Source organism: Vigna angularis, chromosome 4 (genome assembly GCF_016808095.1).
Source record: "Vigna angularis cultivar LongXiaoDou No.4 chromosome 4, ASM1680809v1, whole genome shotgun sequence".
NCBI classification, from domain to species: Eukaryota; Viridiplantae; Streptophyta; class Magnoliopsida; order Fabales; family Fabaceae; genus Vigna; species Vigna angularis.
The window spans coordinates 8,130,045-8,153,062 of NC_068973.1; the positions used below are offsets into that span (position 1 = coordinate 8,130,045).

At 33.4% G+C, this 23,018-nt stretch overlaps 2 protein-coding genes across 4 annotated transcripts; one reads left to right on the forward strand and one right to left on the reverse strand.

The window, feature by feature from the left end:
• Nucleotides 1–213: 213 nt before the first annotated feature.
• LOC108331429 (protein REDUCED CHLOROPLAST COVERAGE 2) lies at nt 214–20,219 on the forward strand. Of its 3 annotated transcripts, none has more exons than XM_052877208.1 (23): nt 214–763; nt 998–1,059; nt 1,835–1,927; nt 4,438–4,510; nt 4,586–4,885; nt 5,665–5,729; nt 6,033–6,164; nt 6,399–6,440; nt 6,519–7,031; nt 7,113–7,270; nt 7,577–8,096; nt 8,272–8,334; nt 8,419–8,520; nt 9,593–9,913; nt 10,001–10,285; nt 10,372–10,476; nt 10,847–10,980; nt 11,595–11,778; nt 14,806–14,937; nt 15,026–15,138; nt 16,431–16,509; nt 16,639–18,738; nt 19,378–20,219. In XM_052877208.1, exons 1-22 carry the CDS (start codon nt 694–696, stop codon nt 18,730–18,732), a joined length of 5,640 nt encoding a protein of 1,879 aa, XP_052733168.1. In that variant the 5' UTR covers nt 214–693; the 3' UTR covers nt 18,733–18,738; nt 19,378–20,219. The 3 variants fall into 3 exon arrangements, with proteins under 3 accessions (XP_052733168.1, XP_052733167.1, XP_017421586.1); XM_017566097.2 differs by lacking the exon at nt 19,378–20,219 and having other exon boundaries at nt 216–763; nt 10,001–10,093; nt 10,184–10,285; nt 16,639–19,175; XM_052877207.1 differs by lacking the exon at nt 19,378–20,219 and having other exon boundaries at nt 215–763; nt 16,639–19,175.
• Nucleotides 19,331–22,469, reverse strand: LOC108331431 (heptahelical transmembrane protein 2). The gene is made up of 4 exons (XM_052877209.1): nt 21,971–22,469; nt 21,335–21,403; nt 21,171–21,249; nt 19,331–20,176 (listed from the first exon to the last, which is right to left on the reverse strand). The coding sequence occupies exons 1-4, from the start codon at nt 22,120–22,122 to the stop codon at nt 19,496–19,498; spliced, it is 981 nt and encodes a 326-aa protein (XP_052733169.1). The 5' UTR covers nt 22,123–22,469; the 3' UTR covers nt 19,331–19,495.
• Nucleotides 22,470–23,018: the final 549 nt, after the last annotated feature.

The following is a 23,018-nucleotide window of genomic DNA, read 5'->3' on the forward strand; positions in this document are numbered from 1 at the left end:
AAGGCGTGTGTAGTGTTGGTGATTTGTGAGGGTGCCACTGAACGGTGGCAGCCCAATCCAAAGAGTGTGAAAGAGGACAAGAAAAGCCTCAAATGAGACTCTTATGCGTGTCAACAAGGGTGAAAGGTTGTTATAGCGAGATCGAGAACGATGAGGTGTAAAAGAACAAAAATATATGAGGCCCCAAATCGCTACCCTTACATTCTCTCTAACCTGCGTATCCCAGGCTTTCGCTTACCTTATCCTATCCTCACTCACGCTATTTCTTTTTCTATCTCTCTCTCGCTCGCAATCTATATTCTCTCCCTAACCACTCTTTCTCTTCTCTCTTAATTCCCTCACCATCTCTCTTCTATCTCATTCATTTCCACACTATATATCAATCTTCTTATACAGCAGCTTCGTCGGTGCTTTAATTTTCTTTTGCGCCATCCAAATAATAACAATATATCTTCTTACTTTCTTTCTTTTAATATAAAGAAAAATTCCAGAGCTCTCAACGACGGAGATGCTGTTTCTATTTCGTCTCTCACTTCACATGCACAGATATTTCTGTTTTCTCTACTCGATGAATCCAACTATTGTTTCTTAGTAATTTCCGTCCACGAGAAGCTAGCTGCCGAAGGTGTATAAATTTTCCGAAACGTCTAATCACTATTAATTCGACTGATTGATTCCTTCCGTTCCACTGCAATGGCTCCCAAAACTGGCAAAACCAAACCGCACAAGGCCAAGGGAGACAAGAAGAAAAGAGAAGAGAAAGGTTAATTCGTATTTCCAACTCTCAAATATTGCTTTCAATCCAAACGGAACCAAATCAGTTTCGGCTTTTTTTTCGCTTTTTCTTGTTGCATTACCATTAACGTACGTGCTAACAGAATCAACATTCAAACGCCGTCGTTCTGGTATCCAATGCATTGCTTATCTTTTAATCTCATTGGTTCGCCAAATTCTTCACCTTATCCTCTCCTCATATAAATTACATTTCCCTCTGCAGTTTTGCCCACCGTCATCGAAATTACAGTAGAAACACCAGACGAATCACAAGTTACTCTCAAGGTAACGCCTATGGAGTCGTTTCGCTTAATTTTCTGCTCTTTCGTCAGATCGATATTATATATATATATATATATATATATATATATATATATATATATATATATATATATATATATATATATATATATATATATATATATATATATATATATGTGTGTGTGTGTGTGTGTGTAATAGAGATTCGTTTTTAATTTTTGTTTTCTGGACTGTGATTTTGTTCCTTTTAATTTCACCTTTCAAACTAAATATCAAAATGTCAACATTTGTTTTCAAAAGTTTGAGAAATATTTTTGGCTTTCCTACACTCTATCAACTTGGTGGTTGTGATAATGTCTATTTTCCGAAATGTATTTGTGATTTAAGTTTCAAGAATACCTAATTTTTGATATTGACACATTCAAAGTGTAACTCGGGATTTTAGTGTTTGTGAATTTTAAGAAGTTGAAAATGGTCCTATAAATCATTCTTAAATAATAAAATCATTTTTTATTCTGCAACAAACACTTATATTTTTTTTCTCTTTTTATATGACGTCATGGTTAAAACTAAAAGTGCTTTTTTATTTAAAATCCAAATTAATCACATTTATTTTGTTATTAAATTTTCCTCGTATAATATTATGTTTTCATATTTAAATTCACTTTATATTTAAATTATTTAGATATAGTATATTCATGCAAAATTTTAAGATTATTCACGTATATGGTATGCTTAATTTATTTTAAACCATGTATTTTTTTTTTCAATAACAATTATTTGCATTTGTGTGTGGCAGGGCATCTCCACGGATAGGATCCTAGACGTGAGAAAACTTTTGGCGGTACACGTTGAGACTTGTTCCTTGACCAATTTTTCCTTATCTCATGAGGTAAGCTTCTTCTGTACTTTTTTTTTTAAATATTGTTTAAGATAATGTAAATATAATTATTTCACTTCTTGACTTTATAATCTAGTTTTTTACTCATACTTTACAAACTTTTATCTTACAAACATAATTCATTTTTAAATATTTTATCATACTAAAATGAATTATTTTTTACAAATTAAAACTCGATGAAAATATAAAAATAAAACGAAGGATTAAATAACTAGTTTTACCTTTTAGGCCATTTATTCTACTCCATTTCTGGTAAATCTTGTCCTGACTTACTAACAAAATAAATTGTTTACATCAAAGTATAACTGCTCTCACGCAATTGAATATATAGAAAACTACATTGTTTGCATAATAATTGAAAATTTTGTTATTTTGGCTCAGTTTTAAAAAAATTTAGTCTTACATAGAATAATTATAAAATAATACAACTTTTATATTTTTTAATCTAAATATTTCTAATTTTCCTAAAATATATATTTGCATTTTGTTTTTTCTAATCGATTCTTCAATTTGATTGATAAAATGTACAAGAGTTAAATACATTTATTTTGATAAACCCAATTTAGATATTTTAGTTTAATATTTTATTGAAAAAAATGGTAAGATAATGAATGGCCGAGGACGACGTGCAGTTGCATTAATTGGTGTCTTACCATTCTCCAACTATAGCTAGTGACCACTCGAGGATTTGGAACGTGGGACAGTTTTTCTCCATCTTTTGCATATGCATATATGCATACATACTCGTTTTTTAAGTTGTTTTGGCATGTCTCTTAAATCACATTCATGATTATAATGCTACAGTAATATAAACATGTTTTCTTTTTTGTTATTGGGAATTACATGTATCATGACTTTGAAAATGGAACAATATATTTTCTATATAATAAGAAAATATTTTACATATTTAAAATATCTTTCAAAAAGTGTTTATATAAAATTGAATTAATTTTATCATTCTATTTTTTCTTAAAAAATAATAAAATTAAATAATAATAAATATTTGTAATATTTGTATCTTTACATAAAAAAGATACATCTCTTTTATATACACATTTAGTTTTCTTATTTTATCTTTTTATAATACAACTGTTTATGTTAACTTGTTTAACTGTTATTTCATAAAACTCTTACAAACGTTTAATTTATTTTCTTTCTTTTTGTATGTTCAATTAATCTTCCTTTCTTTATATACTAGCTGTTTTTACTGCTCACATCCATATACTTCATTTGTGTGTTTTTTTTCTTTCTTGTGGAAACTGTACAATTCTTCTGTGGAAAATTAAAAGCGAGATTTTAAAGTTTTTGATGTTGTAGTCACAATTATAATCTTGTTAGAAAAGGTTTTAAAAAATGTTAGTGATAACAATTTTGGTCGATACATTTAAGTGTATGAGTTTCCACAAGTGTATTATAACTTAACTTATCTGCAATTTTCCTATGTCAAATAAATAATTATATATTTTAAATTATATTTCCTTTATTTGTAATTAATTATTCATAAAATTATATATATATATATATATATATATATATTTGTATATATTTTTTTATATATTACATTATTAATATTTATTTTTTGAAATTAAAATAATTATATTATCATTTTATCTTTTTTAAAATTATTTATTTAAATTTAACCGTTTTTTAAACTAATTAATTATTATTAATAAAGGAAAGGAAACAAATGCGTGAAGCATATGCGTGTCCCCTAATATGACAATTAACAAGTTTTCTGTAGATGTATATAACATGGACGGCGTCCCCTAATATGACAGTTAACATTTTTTTTTTTTCTGTAGATGTGTATAACATGGACGGCGAAGCAATAATTTCTCAATACCTTATTAGCTTATGTCAAAATAAATCATAGATAAATAATATAAATTACATCCTTGTTTATTTACAAATCTTCATATACCATAATTTTTTTTTCATAATTAGGAAATTTGATTGATTGAGTGAAATTTTTAAGAAAAATTTTCTACGAAAACAGTGTACATGTAATAAAATATTATTGTATGTAATAGATGTATTTACGTTTACAAAAGCTATTTAAAAATTCACACATACGATAACTTATGATTATTTAACAATTTTACTCTGTAATCTTTTACAATAAAAGAGAATTACGTGTAGAATTTCTAAAAAATTGGAATCTTCAGCTAATCTCATAAAATATTGATTAATTTAATAAACTATTTTACATAAAACTAATGATGAATAATATAAAAACAAAGAAGAAAACGCGATGCAATTATTGGGAAGTTGTAAATAAATAATCTAACGTCGACTAAGTGATAATAATAATAAATAATCTAATTAAAGGTAGAAAAATGTTTTATTTATTTGTTTTTTAAGTAATAAAAATTTGTAAGTTTACTACAAAGAGTAAGAGAGTCTCGAATTATTTAACCCTCCCAATGCCCTTGTCTTTCTGAAAAATAAAATAAAATAACTACAATAAATAATAATAACGGCTAACAGAATAAGTTGGACAGGTACGAGGCGCGAGGCTGAAAGACACGGTCGAAATCGTTTCCTTGAAACCCTGCCATCTGACCATCGTCCAAGGTAACGAACAGCACTAAACCGGAGCCCTCTGTAGACTATCACTGCCCACTGACAGTTTTTTTATTCTTTTGTCAGAGGACTACACGGAAGAGCTTGCCGTGGCACACATTCGGCGACTCCTTGACATCGTGGCCTGCACCACCTCCTTTGCCTCCGCCACAAAACCTCCCGCCTGCAAGTCCAAAGACCCCACCGAACCGGGTTCAGAAAATGGATCGGAAACAAGCCCAAGAGTCAAACCCGTGGATCCGAATTCGGACTCGGGCAATGCCAAAACCGACAAAGTGGACGGTGACATCTCCATGTGTCCACCTCCCAGGCTTGGACAGTTCTACGATTTCTTTTCGTTTTCTCACCTTACGCCGCCGTTTCAATGTAAGTTATATGTGTGTGTGCGTGTGTGTGTAAATATATATATATATATATATATAGAATGTATGTGTGTATAAAAGTATGCAAAATGTGTATTCCGTATTTTAAATGTCCACTGTGTTTTCCTTTTAGTTAGTTGCCTTTTCATCTTATTTGAGCCCGATGAAATTTGCTTGAGGAAATGTATGGGCTTTGCAATGCTAAACCGGTACAACCGTAGTTATAAAATTTTATAGTTTTAATTCAATTGCTGTGGAAATCTATGTTGAGTTTAATCTTAAAGTATACATTGTAATTTTTTTCTTGCCCCTATAAAAGTGACTTTTGAACTGGTTGTTTCGAGTGATAGTGCATCTTATATGCGTATTTTAATGAAATCTATTTATGTTTTTGGTTATTTTCCTCTGCTTTGGTGAAATAATCTTCTGTGAAAACAATTGGGTAAAATTTATACTTCGAACTGTAGCGATGGTGTTGGAATTTTTATTTTCTTTGTATTTTGTTTTAGTGATGAATGCTCTTTTGCTCAACAAACTAGAAACATGGTGTTGTGCCAAGCTGCTAGCTCCAACAACTTTACGACCGAGTATATTTTTTGTTAAACTATGTTTCCTCTTCCATGGATATGTTACACTGCAATTAGATACATGAATAGTGGTTTGTGCCAGTGGATTTCGGTTAGCTTGGATATAATTCAAATTATTTAAGCAATATGAATATGCTTGATAGTAAATTGAGCTGGAAACCTTGTTTTTATTAATGTTCTTTTGGTTTTGATGCAGACATACGGAAATCAAATCGACCTTTCCTTGAGGAGAAAACAGAAGATGATTTCTTTCAGATTGATGTGAGATTTATTCTTTTGCTAACTTTTGTCTCGCGTTTTCTAAATTTTTTAACCCAAAAGGAATTTCCACAACCACTGGTGGTGAATGTGATATACCTTTGGAGGAAAGAGAGATAATCAATAGTAGATGTGTTAGGCAATGTTAAAAGGAGGATATAGGAGAGGAACCTATAAGGGTAGTGTAAATTTGAGTTGTGAAAAGATAAAGCTTTATGCACATACTGTTTTGCTCCTTTCTCTTGAATGAGCTCTAGCAAATAATCTATCTTTGAAGTGATTTTTTTGTGCATTTCGCGTATGCAGGTTAGAGTTTGTAGTGGAAAACCTACTACAATTGTTGCTTCTAGAATAGGATTCTATCCTGCTGGAAAACATCCACTTGTGAGTCATACATTGGTGGGTCTGCTTCAGCAGATAAGCAGGGTTTTTGATGCTGTAAGTTCTAACTCATTGATGTTTCGTTACTGTTGCTGCTTTAAACAATTCCAGAACATTTTTTTTTTCTCGTAGTAACCGTTTATAAAAAGTAAGATTAAAAGCCATGACCAACTGGTCACCAGGACACAAATTTACTGCTATGCTGGGGTCATCCTCCAATATTTAATGTTGTATATAATTGCATGTTTATATTGCATGATTGAAAATAATAAATAATAACCCTTCTTGCAGGCTTACAAGGCACTTATGAAGGCGTTCACGGAACACAACAAAGTAAGTACTTCCCACAATTTTTCACATTACTATTCTAACTGTACCAGATGATTTTACTGTTACAGTGGCTCCTTTCAGTTTGGTAATCTTCCTTACGGTTTTCGTGAAAACACATGGGTTGTTCCTCCGGTTGTTTCTGATAATTCATCCATCTTTCCACCACTTCCCGTGGAAGATGAAACTTGGGGAGGAAATGGGGGTGGACAAGGCAGAGGTTGTAATCACGAAAATAGACAGTGGGCGAGAGACTTTGCAATTCTAGCTGCAATGCCATGTCAAACTGCAGAGGAGAGACAGATTCGGGATAGGAAAGCTTTTCTACTTCATAGTTTATTTGTTGATGTATCAGTCTTCAAAGCTGTTTCTGCAATAAAAAATTTAGTGGATATTAAGCAAAACTCTTCTTTGCCAACTTCGTATGAAGAAAGTATTGGGGATTTAACTATTAAAGTAACAAGAGATGTTTCCGACGCTAGTTTGAAGTTGGATTGCAAAAATGATGGAAATCGAGTTCTTGGATTGTCTGAAGAAGAACTAGCTCAAAGAAACCTTCTCAAAGGCATAACTGCTGATGAGAGTGCAACTGTTCATGTAAGTTAGCTAAGTGTCATGAACCTATTGTAGCACTAAATGGTTTTTGTTTTGATAAATTGTTCTTGCCTTTTGTTGTAGGATACCCCTACTCTAGGTGCAGTACTTATAAAACACTGTGGCTACACAGCTGTTGTAAAGGTCTCCGCTGACAGAGATTTGGAGGGGAGTCCTAATTCGTCAGAAATTGATGTTGAAGAGCAGCCTGAAGGAGGTGCAAACGCATTGAATGTTAACAGGTCATTTATTCTCTAGCACCATTTAATTTATCTTAGTACTAGAGGATCACGAGGACTATTTAATTAAAAATTAGTTCTTGCATTACTTTCTAATAAACTTTTGCATCATAAAAATTATAAATTTCATACACCAATAACGGGGAAAACTTGTTGCATTTGGAACTTATAATGCTGCAGTACTAATCTATTTTGGTAATTTATTTTGTATGATTAGCTTTAGCTTAACGGTGCTTTTACTTTTTTTTCTTTGGGTAAATATGGTTTTATAAAGCACCTGATAAAAGTTTCTTTTCAAAATTATCTCAGCTTACGGATGATATTGCATAGGCCATCTACACTCCAACCATCAAATGCAAGTCAGCGAATCCAAGGCACAGACATTGAATATTCACGTTCAACTCAATCATTGGTAAGGAAAGTCCTAGAAGAAAGTTTACAAAAATTGAAGGAAGAAACCACTAGACACAGAAAATCTATCAGATGGGAGCTTGGGGCATGTTGGGTACAACATTTACAAAATCAAGCTACTGGGAAAACTGAGCCAAAAAAGGAAGAAGAGGCTAAGATTGAGCCAGCTGTTAAAGGTCTTGGGAGGCAAGGTGGATTACTAAAGGAATTAAAGAAAAAAATTGATAACAAAAACTCCAAAGTTGAAGTAGGAAAGGATATTTCCCCATCTAATAATGACAATGACATAAACAAGCAAGAAGCCACGAAACAGGAATTAGAGAGACAAGGGGAAGAAAAGGAAACTATATGGAGAAAGCTACTTTCTGAAGCTGCATTTACACGTCTTAAAGAATCTAAAACTGATCTTCATCTGAAGGTTCATCTCTGCTTTTTGACTTAAATGATGCTTTATTTTTCTGACGCTGTAACTGGAATGTTATTCTCAATAGGAATATGTCAATTTTATGATTTCTAGTCAGCAATGTGCTTATTATTCTATGTATTCATTTTTATTAATATATTTTTATTTGATATCTTCTCCATCTTCTCAGTCACCTGATGAATTGATGGAGATGGCACATAAATATTATGTTGATACTGCACTTCCAAAGCTGGTGAGTTTCCTAACATTGAACTTATTTATATTTAAACTGAGTTATTTTGGAATGTGTTTAGTGATTGTTACTTCAAATTCATAGGTGGCAGATTTTGCGTCCCTTGAACTCTCACCTGTTGATGGAAGGACGTTGACTGATTTCATGCATACTAGGGGCTTGCAAATGTCTTCCTTAGGCCAAGTGGTAATATTCTTACGATAATGTTAACTAGTGTCCTAAGGCATTGGTCAAGGAATCAAAAGTGGAAAGTTTCTATAAGAAAGTGTAATATTTAATGCTACAAATGCACCACATTGATTTCCAATGAGAAAACCAAGTTATTGATTCCTTACCCATTCCCTAGGATACTAAAGAATAATATTTTTATTTTTTAATTATATATTTTTTTCTGCAGTATTAGGTTCATAAATATATGTAGGGGTTTTCACAGGTCTGTTTGGGCCAAATTTAGTTGAAAGTAAAATCTGAACCAATTAATTTTCATTGTTTTGAATTTTTCGAAAAAAACAAATTCAAAATCGAAATCCAACCTGCCCATTCTTGATCTTCTCGATTTGGTTCAGAACAATTGGATCCAATTATATTTAAATATACAAAATTTTGTTTTTGCGAAGATGTCAGAATACAAAATTTTGTCCAAAATTCGCCAATAATTCTATCATTAAAAGAGATAAACAACATTTTTGAAGTGTAATTGACTTACATCAACTAAATAAAAACAAAAAATTATATAATTATATCTTAAAATCTGATATATAACAATTAATAATAGAAAAATTCATCCTTGGTTTGGTTCTGGTTCATCATGCTTGGACCAATTAACATTGGATTTTATTTCTTTGGTTAGAATTAGATGCGATTAAGCTAAAATGCCAAATAAATTTAATTGGTTTGATTTGGATTCTTGAGTTGGTCTGGTTGATCCAAATGGATGAACACCCTTAAATATAATAATGAACTATATGCTCTCTCTCCATGTGCATGTGTTATGAAGTCTAGGTTGAATGTTTTTAAATATACAGAGGTGTAGTATTGTTTCATTGTGTCTAAAAGGAGAACACACATAGCTGTATTTATACTTACCCTGTTTATACAAAAAGAATCAGACGTAAATGATAATACGATCAAATCCCTGACTATTAGCAGCTCATATCAACATGTGATGTTCTAATGTTAACATTAAACATGCCATTTAACAATAGGAAACTTCACTAATAATCCAATACTATTTTTTCATTCAAATTATGCCTGCCAGGTTGAGCTTTCAGATAAACTCCCTCATGTGCAATCTCTATGTATACATGAGATGGTTGTTCGAGCCTACAAGCATATCTTACAAGCAGTTGTTGCTGCAGTTGATAATGTTTCTGAATTGGCTCCATCTATTGCATCATGCCTAAATATATTGTTGGGAACACCAACATCTGAAACTAGTGATGAAGATATTATTACTAGTTATGAACTGAAATGGAAATGGGTAGAAAACTTTCTTCTGAAGAGGTTTGGATGGCAATGGAAGGATGAAAATGGTCAAGATTTAAGAAAGTTTGCCATTCTTCGGGGACTCTGCCATAAGGTAAAATAAAAGGCCCATTCTGTAATAGATTGATTCTGATCACTTTATTCCATTGTTATTTCAATTAAAAAAAAAATCCTCTAACAGGTTGGGCTTGAACTGGTTCCTAGGGACTATGATATAGATACATCATGTCCTTTTAGAAAGACGGATATTGTAAGCATGGTCCCCATATATAAGGTGAAATACACAACACCTTCACTTTTACGCAGGAAACTAATACTTTCTAAAGCCCTAATCACTAAATTACAACTTGAATTATCTTCGCAGCATGTAGCTTGCTCATCTGCTGATGGCCGCACACTTTTGGAATCATCCAAGACTTCCTTGGATAAAGGTAAATTGGAGGATGCTGTCAATTATGGCACAAAGGTATAAATAATTTATTCCATCTCAGATTATATCTGTTCCTGAAGCCAACAACTATACTTACCGACATTTTGCATTGAATCTTGAAGGCACTCTCAAAATTAGTGTCGGTATGTGGGCCTTACCATAGAATGACAGCAGGAGCATATAGTCTCTTGGCTGTTGTGCTGTACCATACTGGAGATTTCAATCAGGTATGTTTTTATATCCTTAAGTGCTCTCCGTTAATTTATCAATACTAGTTACATATTGTTTTTCTTCTATGAATCATACATAAAAGTGTTAAAAGTATTTTTGCGAACTATATATTTCACTTTTTTTGGTGGTTGTTTTGCTTAGTTTTGATAGAACATGACATTAGTGAATAAAGAAAATCAATATTAGGTCAGTGCAGAGAATCCCTTGGGTACGGCATCAATTTTCTGAAGTACATTTTAGTAACTGCAAACACTATCAAAGAATAAAAGAGGCTTCACATAATCAAGAAACATTTTTGAAAAAGGTTCCGAGTTAATTCCAATCAAATTAGTATCATTGTAATGACTTTATATGTGCTTTTGCTAGGCAACTATTTATCAGCAAAAGGCTCTAGATATTAACGAAAGAGAGCTTGGACTGGACCATCCTGATACGATGAAAAGTTATGGGGATCTTGCTGTTTTCTATTATCGACTCCAACATACGGAATTGGCTTTAAAGTATGCTTCTTGACATCATATTCGTAAGATAAACTGTTTGATTGTAATAATGGAAATAGCTTTCACGGTTCTTCATGTGAGAATCTGGTACCCTTTCTACTTCTGATGATAGAAATTGTTACAATTGATAGTGGGGTTACATAGAGATCATAATTGATTGAAGTATTCTATGCATTTCAGAAATTCCTGAAGGCTTTACTATGAAAATGCTTTCTTCAAAATTGCAACACAACTTAAATTAATATTAGTAAAAATTAACAAAACTAATATTATTGGATAAAAATGAGTAGGCAAACATCCTAGAAAAGTCAACAGAACTGGGCCAGTTTCCTATGTTATATATTGTCTCATGAAAGAATATTAAGAAAATTCCAAAATTAGCTGGTGTTGATCTATAATTGCGTTCATCTTAGATCATTATAGGGCTTTTAAGATAAAAAGCGCGTGAATTGGGTCTCATTTATTATGAATTTGTTGACGGACACGTGATTTTCTTGATGGATACATACTATGCTGTTCGGGTTTAGTAAAAATTTTCCTTTGTCTAGTTATGTAACAAATAAGAAAACTCCTGTAAATAATTACACTAATCTTTTTATCTTATTTGTTTCTAGGTATGTTAATCGTGCTTTGTATCTTCTGCACTTAACTTGCGGACCTTCACATCCAAACACGGCTGCCACCTACATTAACGTAGCAATGATGGAAGAAGGATTAGGGAATGTCCATGTTGCTCTCAGATATCTTCATGAGGCTTTAAAATGTAACAAAAGATTACTTGGAGCTGATCATATTCAGGTTCTCCCTTATTCCTTGCACGAACCTTACAGGTTACTGTCGCATGAGACTTCATGTTCATAAGTTGGTCTGGTAATATGATAAATATAACTTATGAATAGATCATAAAGGAAAAAAAGAAAAACTAAATTCACTTGGTGACTGACTTAAGACTCTAAGCCAATAACTTACTTATCCATTTTACTTCACCAGTCATGACAGTTCAAATTTCTATTCAACTTGATTATTAATTCTTTGGAACAAATCACTGTTTCAGCATTCATCTTGACCTGAGCTCTTAGGCTGATTGAACTACAACTGGCTGAAATAGTGGATCAGTTAACCCATGCATTATTTCAAGATTCAAAGCAGAAAACTAGCTATACACCACTACCAATGCAACCTAATATGTCTTGTACATGCCTTTACTCTTTTCCGTTGTCATATTTCATCTTAAAACCAATTGTCATTAAATGAAATTGTCCAATAGACATATAAGTCTCATCCCAAAAGTTTACCCAGGCAATATGGAACTTTCCAATACCCCTCCCTCCACAGATTCTTGTCAAACTAGGCAAACCTACTAGAATAGGCAATTATCAAGATAATAATGGGTTCCAATACTAAATCCAATTTCATATTTAAACTAATTTACATTGAGTGAAGTTATGGAACTTTCCAATTGATTTTTGTACGTGTCTCACTTCTTGGAATGCATCTTATATATTATCTACCGGGAAACTTCCTGTAATGTAAATTAGTTTTAGGATGAAATCTTACATTGTTTAACATCTGCTCTCCCAGCTTCAAATAGCTGATGTATTCTACTTTTTAACCCAGTCTTTTGTATAGTTGGCCTTGGTTGAAGGAAACATATGCTTTGGAAATTTTTGAAGAATTTCACTTGACAATTTTAACTTTATAGTTCTGTCACCAGTTGAAATATTTAACTTACAACAGCAAATTACCAACATATTTGAGTTGTTGTCCTGACCTGATCATATGTAGGTTAACCTTATCGTGTGAATTTTCTATTCAGTTCCTAGTGTCAACTTATCATGTAAAGCATTGTAGCAACCCCATACACACAATTTAAACTGTGGAGATTACATGTTTAAAACCAATTGGGGCCCATTGTAAATTTTAAAAAAATTATGAGTAATGATAGGATAACACACATTTACATTCATTTGACACACATTATAAAGGTAAAATGGTCATAGAAAAGTGAATTTTGTATTTTTTCAAAAAAGAAGAAAGAAAAAAGTAAGAAAAGATAGTGTTAAATAAATTAAAAAATGTGTGAATCAAAGTATCATTTCTCAAAAACTATTTAGTCTCAAACCTATTGACTAACTTAGCGTAACTTTTGCCTAGTACTGACATAATGTAGTGCTTGATTGCAACAAGAGATTGTGTTGGAGTCACTAAAGCAGGGGGTATTGTTGGAAATTTCAAAAGAGGAGATTGGCATCAAGAGTAGTGTAAAATTTGACAAATATAGTGACTTTCATTCTATGATGTTAGAAGTCTCACGTCTACTAGAGATAAGGTCAATTTAGAATATATATGTAGGTACAAAGTTCACCTTATAAGCTGGTTTCATAGAGTTGAGTTAGGCTTAAAATCTACTTCTTAACATGGTATCAGAGCTTGGTTTTGCTAGGCGATAACGCTGTCGTTGACACGATCAAATTAACACTACTAAACTATAATAACTTCAATATTGTTAAGATAGTAGCAAACAAAATAGAAAGGGTAAAGTTAACCCTAAGTCATCGCCCAACGAGAAGGCCTTCCTTGCCTCTCTACCAGACTCAAATTTGGCACTCGCTCAACGAATGGTTGGCTTGCCCAAGAGTCTGTATAGCACAAACACCCAAAATTGATACCTTTGGCTCTAAAATCGTACCACTTCACATGACTTATTAGCGGCCAAAGGCATCACTTTACAATTTTAATTCAAATTTCACACATCAAATGTTAAGTTAACATGTAACACATATTCACATTCAATCACTCTTTATTTATCATACTGAGTTAATCAATTATAACATGCCAATCTATAATAGATTTCCCAGCCAATTTCCTCATCAAATGCACCATTTGAAACCAATTGAGTCCAATTTACAAAATCCTTGAGGCCAACACACCAACAAATAACAACTACAAATAATAAACTCTAATAATACTATCAAGTCAACCAAATGCACATCCTAACCAATTCATCTCATCCCCCAATTTCATTTAGTTCAAAACAAATTAATACTACAATTTCCTACAAAAAGAAATCAATTTTAAATAACTAAATTCCCTTATTTTACTTATGAGTTAAAGCCTATCCTAATGAGATTTATTTTTTGTTCCACCTATTGTGCCACCTGTTATCAAGATATTTCTTGTTTGTTGAGCCTATCGTGTCACCCGTTATTAGGACTATTGAACCACCCATTATTGTTCAAACTTGCACTCGAGATATATATCTCGATGTAAGGGGGTTTTGTTGGAGATCTCATATCGACTAGACATAAAACAATTTCCTAGTATACAATAGGTTCAAATCTCACTTTACAAGCTAATTTTGTGGGGTTGAGTTAGACTTAAAGTTCAATTCTTAATATGGTATCAAAGTCATGGGTTAGAGTCTATCTAAACAAAATTTGATGTTTGTTGGGTATATTATTCCACCTGCTATCAGGCCACTATTGAACCATCCACTAATGTCTAGTCGCACCCTCGAGATATATATACCTCAGCGTGAGGGGAATGTGTTGGAAGTCTCACATCGACTAGAGTAAGACTCATTTAGAGTATATGTGGGTGCAAACCTCACCTTATAAGTCGGTTTTGTAAAGTTGAGTTAGGCTTAAAGTCCACTATTTAACATATGAAATGCAATTTTGTTTGAGTACTAGTCATGTTATGTAAGGTGTAGGCTAAATATTAAGTTCATGAAAGCACTTGTTCATGCTCGATTTTTTCACAAATATGCATTAGAGTAGGGTAGTTTGCATTTTTAACTTGTTTTATACATATTTGGCTTTTCAGACAGCTGCAAGCTATCATGCAATAGCTATTGCTCTTTCTTTGATGGAAGCATACTCTCTAAGTGTTCAGCATGAACAGACCACCCTCCAGATCCTGCAGGCTAAACTTGGTTCTGACGATCTAAGGACACAGGTAGTCTTACATATCCCTTTCTGATGATGGATTAAGTCACATAAATGGTAATCCTTGTTACTTATGCAAATATTTGAATTCATTATAGGATGCGGCAGCATGGCTGGAATACTTCGAGTCAAAGTCTCTCGAGCAACAGGAGGCTGCACGGAATGGTACACCTAAGCCAGATGCCTCAATCTCCAGCAAAGGTCATTTAAGGTAGTGATTACAATTAGAACAAGCTCCACTTATGTCAATCTATCTGGTTCACTCTATGCATTTTGGTTGAATGATCTATACATTAGAGCTTATCTGAGTTTGTTGACCTCTACTAGATATTTCATCTTTTATAAAATCACCAATTGGAATGTGTTTAGACTTCCTGTTGAGTAAGCATATGCATTTATCAGTATCACAGGCCAAAGCTAAAGGTTAATAAGTTGGTGGAACAATAAGCAAGCTTATTTGTTATAATTTGAAAAAAAACAAAGTAAAAAGATAATGTTGTGGAGTGCTTGAGCATTTAAATGATTAAAGTAAACATGGACAATGCAGCTCAATCACAGTTTCTCCTGTATTTTGATTTTACAACAAAATTTGAGAATATATGCTTTTTAAACATGCGAACTCTATCTAATTCATTAATTCCTCTTCAAACATGCGAACTTTAGAACAAGATCCACTTATGTCAATCTAGCTGGTTCACTCTATGCATTTTGGTTGAATGATCTAACATAAGAGCTGATCTGTGTTTGTTGACCTCTACTAGATATTTCATCTTTTATAAAATCACCAATTGGAATGTGTTTAGACTTCTGTTGAGTAAGCATATGCACTTATCAGTATCACAGGCCAAGGTTAATAAGTTGGTGGAACAATAAGCAAGCTTATTTGTTATAATTTAAAAAACACAGTAAAAAGATAATGTTGTGGAGTGCTTGAGCGTTTAAATGAATAAAGTAAACATGGACAATGCCAGTTCAATCACAGTTTCTCCTATGTTTTGATTTTACAACAAAATTTTGAAATACAGGATTACATTATGTTGAGAATATATGCTTTTTAAAAATGCCAACTCTATCTAATTCATTAATTCCTCTTCAAACATGCAAACTTTATCTAATTCCAGAAGAGCATAGTTTTCAGCATCCAACAGATTTTTTATAGGACCAATTTTGTCAATGTTTTGCTGAATCTGGTCAACTGTATCCAAAGGAACATCAACCTCAGAATGATCATTGCCAAAAGAACACACTTCTGTATCCCCTATCCTGCAGTCTATCGTTTATACAAATAACATAATAACTTCCTACGTAGACCATATTTAAAATAATTGCTCCTAAACCTAATAAATTAATATGTAACTGCTCCTAATTTTTTCCAATAACTGTCATAACTTCTAATCCCATCATTAATGTCTACTGAAAAATTTAACCACTGTTTACATCCAGTCCTATATGACTTTGGTTTTATTAAATCTGTTCATGACAATAAAAAATGCCTTCTACCAGTGTGTCAGACCTCTTGGACTACATAACACCGGACGCAGATCAGAAAGCGCGGGAAGCACAGAAAAAGGCTCGTGCCAAGGTAATACATGTCTTCTTTTTACCCAGGATATACCTGCAAATGCACTCGCCTTTCTTATATTACTTAATACTTGTAAAATTAATTTTATATCTCGTTGTGAAACAAACTAAATTATTATCTATTTTACAGTTAAAGGGAAAACCGGGCCAAAACTGGGAAACAGCTTCAGATGAAAATCAGAAGGATGAAGACATGTCTAAAGATTATTCATTTACAGAGACTACTAGTGATAAAGAAAATAAATCTGAAGCTCAAATTAAAGACAACGGGATTGATAAAGTTGAGTCCACTCACATAGACCAAACGATGGTCAATGAAAGTAATAATAAACTGGCACAGGATGACAGCTCGGATGAAGGGTGGCAGGAAGCTGTTCCCAAGAGTCGGTCACTCACTGGGCGCAAGTCATCTTCATCTAGAAGGCCCACCCTAGCAAAACTAAACACTAACTTCATGAATGTTTCTCAGTCAAGATATCGAGCCAAGCCTAATAACTTCTCTTCTCCAAGAACAAATTTAAATGAGACCGTTGTGGGACCACCCCCTTCTGTTCCAAAAAAGTTTGTTAAGAGTGCAAGCTTCAGTCCAAAGCTGAATAGCGGTAGTGCCCCCGATGGTGGAGCAGTAACAGACTCTAAGTCAGCTCCAGCCACCCCTGCTCCAAGTGATCAAATTGCTAAACCAGCTCCTTCTAGCACGGGTGTCAGTGTTCAATCAGCAGGTAAACTTTATTCCTACAAAGAAGTAGCCTTAGCCCCACCTGGAACAATTGTGAAGGCGGTGGCTGAACAGTCACCAAAAGGAAATCCTATCCAACAAAATTCTGAGATTAGTGGCATGATAGTTTCAATAAAGGACAGTCAAAATATTGTGGCAACGAATGACGTGGAAGATTTTGGTCAGAAATCAATTATTGAGAAAATACAAATCCCTGTCCGTGAAGAAAAAAAAGAAAGGGAAACCACGGTGGTGAACGGTAATACAGAAACAGTAAATAATAAGGCCGACGACGAGGTTGCACTTAAAATCCAGGAAGCTAGCGTTGTTTCCATAATAGAGAAGAAAAGTGAAGTTGGAAACATCACAGTTGTCGAGATTGCGAATTCTGGTTGCATAGATAATATAAACAAGACTACCTCTAAAGGTGAATCCGAGGTACTACTGCAAGAAAGTTGTGAAGCAACATCCGACAATCCAAACCCCCTAACCATTTTAGTTGAAGACGAAAAACAGGTACTTGACAACGAGTCCTATTTGTTGATAGATACGGGTAACGAGGGAGATGACAAACATGAATCTAGCAGCAATGCAGTCTGTAAGCCACTACCATTAGAAGGAGAAAAGCAAGAAACAGAAACAGGAAAGGAACCGACCAAGAAACTTTCTGCAGCTGCACCACCCTTTAATCCATCCACAATTCCAGTTTTTGGATCTGTTCCTGTTCCAGGCTTTAAGGATCACGGAGGTATTTTGCCCCCACCAGTAAATATTGCTCCTTTGCTTCCAGTCAGTCCCCGAAGATCACCGCATCAGTCAGCTACGGCTAGGGTTCCATATGGTCCACGAATATCTGGTGGCTATAACAGATATGGGAACCGTGTTCCGCGGAATAAAGCTGTATTCCTCTCAGGTGAACCCTCCCCTGATGGTAACCCCAATAGTCCTCCTAGAATAATGAATCCACATGCCACAGAGTTTGTACCAGGCCAACATTGGGTATCTAATGGCTATGTTGTTTCTCCCAACGGATATGTGACTTCTCCAAATGCCATTCCAGGGTCTCCAAATAATTTTGCCCCAGTGTCTCCCAATGCCATGCCAGTGTCACCTAGTGGATATCCTGCTACTCTAAATGGTATCCAAGTGAATCACAACGGGTCTGTACCATCTCCAACCATTTCAACTGATTCATCACAAGTTGCATGTGTTGAAACTGATATTGAAGACAAAAGTCAAACTCTGGATGAGGAAAGTAAAAGTTCTTTTCCAACAGATGTAAGTTCTGAAAAGAAACATGTTGAGCAAAATCCTCAAGAACTATCTGCCAGCAGTGAAAACTCTACTCCTAAAGTAGAAGAAAAGCAGGCAGAGCTCAGCCCCCCGTCTGATTTTAGTAACGAAGATACAGTGATCAAGAAGGATGCAGTGGATCAGAAAAAGCAAAGCAAGTGTTGGGGAGATTACAGTGACAGTGAAGCTGATATGATTGAGGTCACAAGCTAAGGAGTGGTAAGCTTTTCTTATTAAAATGATAAAAATAAAATAAAAAAGAAATCGTTTCCTCTTAGCTAGGGGATTTGTATGCCTATCGAGATACCAAAATCTGATGCCAGAATTGACTGGACTGAGGAGGTCTTTGAGGCAGAACTGATTATTTGAGGATTTGTGAAAGGCCTCACGCCGGTACATACTTTTCTCTGGAGGTTCAAATTTAGTGCGTGATTTTGTGAAGGTCACCATGATAATGGAGGGGGAAAGGCTTTCTTGGTAGCTAATTGGCCATGTCTTGAATTGTTTTAATTTTTCCTGCTACTTTCTTTTTGCTTATTCAAAATGGAAATACTCTTACGGCTGATCACTAGGTTGAAATTGCCGGACAATTAAGGCTGCATTTGTCAGGCCTGTGTTTAACTTTTTCAAGTTGTAGAAGCAACCCTTAGATCTTACGAACTTGTCCATAATTTTATTTTTAAACGGTGACAGTGTTTGGCACTAAAATTCCGGGTTTGATAGTGACGGAGCGATGATTTACTTCAAATTCCTATTTTAATAAACTGTTTTGAATTAGGTTCACATTTTTAAACTTCGTTATTGGCACTGGTTGTTTGAAAGGCTGTGTATTAAACTTTTCTGTTTCTAACATTACAGAATGATTGAATTAATATCTACATCAACTGGTGGCGGCTTATAATAAGTTAGCCATTTTTGGAAGGATGATGATCCAATCGGAAACAATCACCAAAAAATAACAATGATGCCAACTTTTCTAAAATGCACATGTGGGCGATCTCCGTCGAAATTCCATGACTAGCAGCGTGGCTTGAGTGTGTGCAAGCGCCCCAAGAAGAACAAAAACATGAAAAATCTGATGACTATGACCTGCAATATCAAATGCCCCAGGCTTCCATCGCTCTGGTATTCTAGTGACATAGAACACAGCTCCAGTGGCATATAGAATGGCCATTAGAAGCTCAAATCCTAGTGCAACAACAACCTGTGGGTGCTCCCAATGGGTCACAAGAACATGAACTGCAGGAATGACACCTGAAAATCCCATGGAGAGAAATAAACAAGCTCTGAAGGGTCGCAAGTGAGGGGAAGAAAGTGAAGGGGCGAGAAGGGTGATGATGGCGAGGACTCCAAACACAGTTATTGAGGTCAAGTAGAATGTCCTTATGTGAGGATTGCAGAAAAAGACATAGTAAATTGGAGCATAGAAGGAGCAAACTATCATGAGAGAAATTCCTACATAATCTAGACGCCAGAAAAACAGGTTGAAGCATTTTGAGTGGCATGCCATTAGATGGGAAATACTACTGAAAGCCAAGCAGCCCATTCCTCCAGCTAAGAAAACAAACCACGGCCATCTAGGAATTGTTTCTGCTTCTGCGCCATCTCCCAGGTCAGGAATGATAGATGGTACCAATAAGTAGCTCAAATGCGAATTCTGAAAATAAATAAATAAAATCACCAACATGGAATGAATTACTAAGTTTATCATAAAAGTAATCAAACATAATGCAAAAAACAATTTAGTACTGTCAGAAGACTCTCTAATACATCCAAGCCAATCCACTACTATCATCGATTAAAAAGTACAAAATTATGCATGAAAGTTTATCATGTAAAGAGTGACTGTCACAGTTTTATTTTCTTTAAAAAAATTAATAATAAGTGTTTGCTCTATTTTTAAATAATAATAGTTTTTAAACTTTTACACGTTGATTAGAAAAATATTTAATTAATATAAATTTATTCCTGACTTTTATTGTTTTGTATCTATTTTTAACACAAGTAATTTTGCATTGGTTACTCCTAATTTTATGTAGTTATTGAAAAATGGCTTAAAAGACTAAAGTTGTTTTGGAGCAGATAAAATATATTTTAAAGAATATGTTAGAAAACCTAGTTACCAAAAACTATACTAGTATCGACTAGATATTAATTCAATTATTATAATAATGATATATAAATATAATATCATAGATGTGAGATTTTAAAAACTTAAGTAAAATATAAATTTACATTATTTTAACATTTAAAATACATATAGAAATTAAACATATCATCAAACTTAAATTTAAATCTCAATAGTATTTGTTAATAGGAAAATTTTCCATGGACCTCTTTTAAACTTTTGTGCACCTTCCCGAATTTAAAAGTATTATTTTGTCGGTGTTAGATGGAGTTGAGGTAAAGATGGATGATTTGTGTTTCACCGCCCTTGTTAATAATAATCTCTTAACCCCACATATACATCATCCAATTGTAGTTTCCAAAATCAGAAAATTATAACATCTCTAGCCAATTATCTTAAAAGCTTTTAACTAATTAAAATACTACTTTTACGTAAATTATTTATTTGAAATTGGACTGGAGAAATTATTTTCAATTTTGCAAAAAAAAAAATATACTAGGCTCTAAATAAATAGAAAACAAACCAAGAATCCAGTAGTGATCGGAAGAGAACCATTGAATTCCTTTCCCATAATAAAGAGTTCCATCTCCATCGCCCCTACCCTACAATACGACGTAGCGTCGCATCACTTCATTCATTCATTCATCTTTATCATATTCTCTCCAAACAAAGACCCTTAAATCATACCTGAAGATACTCGGAAAACAACATCCCAGCATTGCCAACGCCGCAAATATAAGAAACCCAACCAAATGCCTGCACCAATAACAGACAAAGAAACAAACATGTTGTGTTCGCCGCAGAACAAAACGATTGGACGAGAAAACACTGTGCCATAATCTTACTTAGTTATCCCTTATTAAAAAAATTCACATGACTTTCAAATTTATATTATGGATTATATAAATCTGGAATATAAATTCAAAATTTTACAATTTGGTGAAACATTTTTTTTTATAAATTTGTATTACAGAGGGTAGAATTTGTAGTATAAATTTACATTACATATATTACATATTGTTTCAAGGAAACATAATTTGCATTTCAAATTTATATGTAAAATTATGAATGTAAATTTGATCACAAAGTATATTATTCAAAATATAATTTATATTATTGAATGTTTTTTAAATTTATATTACGATTCACATAATCTAAAATGTACATTTGAATCAAGATGATAATTAAAAATATTTCTGGATTACACAATCCAAATACCTAAGTTAATTTCGATGTAAGTATAATTAAAATTTAAGAAAGTGTAAGGAACAAGAAGAAATTCCCAATAAACAACGCATAAACAAGTGAAGAAGAAATTCTCACGTCCAAACATTGAGCGTTTCGTTGTGCCACATGAAGACGCTCAACAATGCCTCCTTCACGGACCACTCCGACCGGTAATGATCCAAGATGAACTCGTTGTCTTTCAGGTACGTCGGCAACTCCTCAAACCTTACCAATCGCCTTTTCCCCATTCTCTTCCTCTTCCCTCTTTTCCCGCGACCGTTCCTCCACGCTCGCCGGAAAATAACTAACCGTTTTTTTCCGGCGAGTGGGTTAACAGCGCTTTGTTTTCGCTCTCACCCCTCACGCCTTAATCCATTTTCTTCCCCCTTCCTTCTATTTATGCGCATCGGGTAAAAGACAATGCTATCTGAAGTGTGAACCATTTTTCTTTGCTTAAAAAAATTGTTTGGTTGTGGACGCAAAGCAATAGAATTTGAAGGCAATTTGATTGCGTGCGTGCAGGGATTAGTGGAATACACTAAGATTACCGTAAATTGAAAATGTGTTTTTTTTAGGGATTGTGATTTTAGACTAAGGAAAGGGGAATCACGTTTTGTGAGAAGGTGAAGAGTGAGATTTCTGTGAACGAAGAAATAGCATTTTTCAAACGATAAATTAACGAGCTCGTTTCTAAAGCGTGACGAAATGTATTGTCACCGCTCATGCAAAAATCACTTTTGATAATGGCTTCTTACTTTTTGCTTTATGTCCAATTAAATTTGGTGTTAAGGTTAAGGAAAATAAATAAATGTAGATATAGTATAATATAAGTGACTAAAATAATAATTAAAAAAATAAACAAAAAGCAGATGGTGTTGTTAAATATCTTGATAAAAGAATGTGATTATTATAAATTTTTAGTAAATAGAGTGACTCACACTCTAATACTAATTTCAAATTTAAATGGATTTATTATATGTAATTAAAAATAATTATAAAATATAAATAACAAAATGAATATATTGATAAAGATAAAATAAAAAAATTGTTTGGTTGGAAAATAATTACAAAAAAAAATATTTTATTAATAATTAAGTTATATATTATTCCATACATCTTCCCATATGCAATAAGGATTAAATAA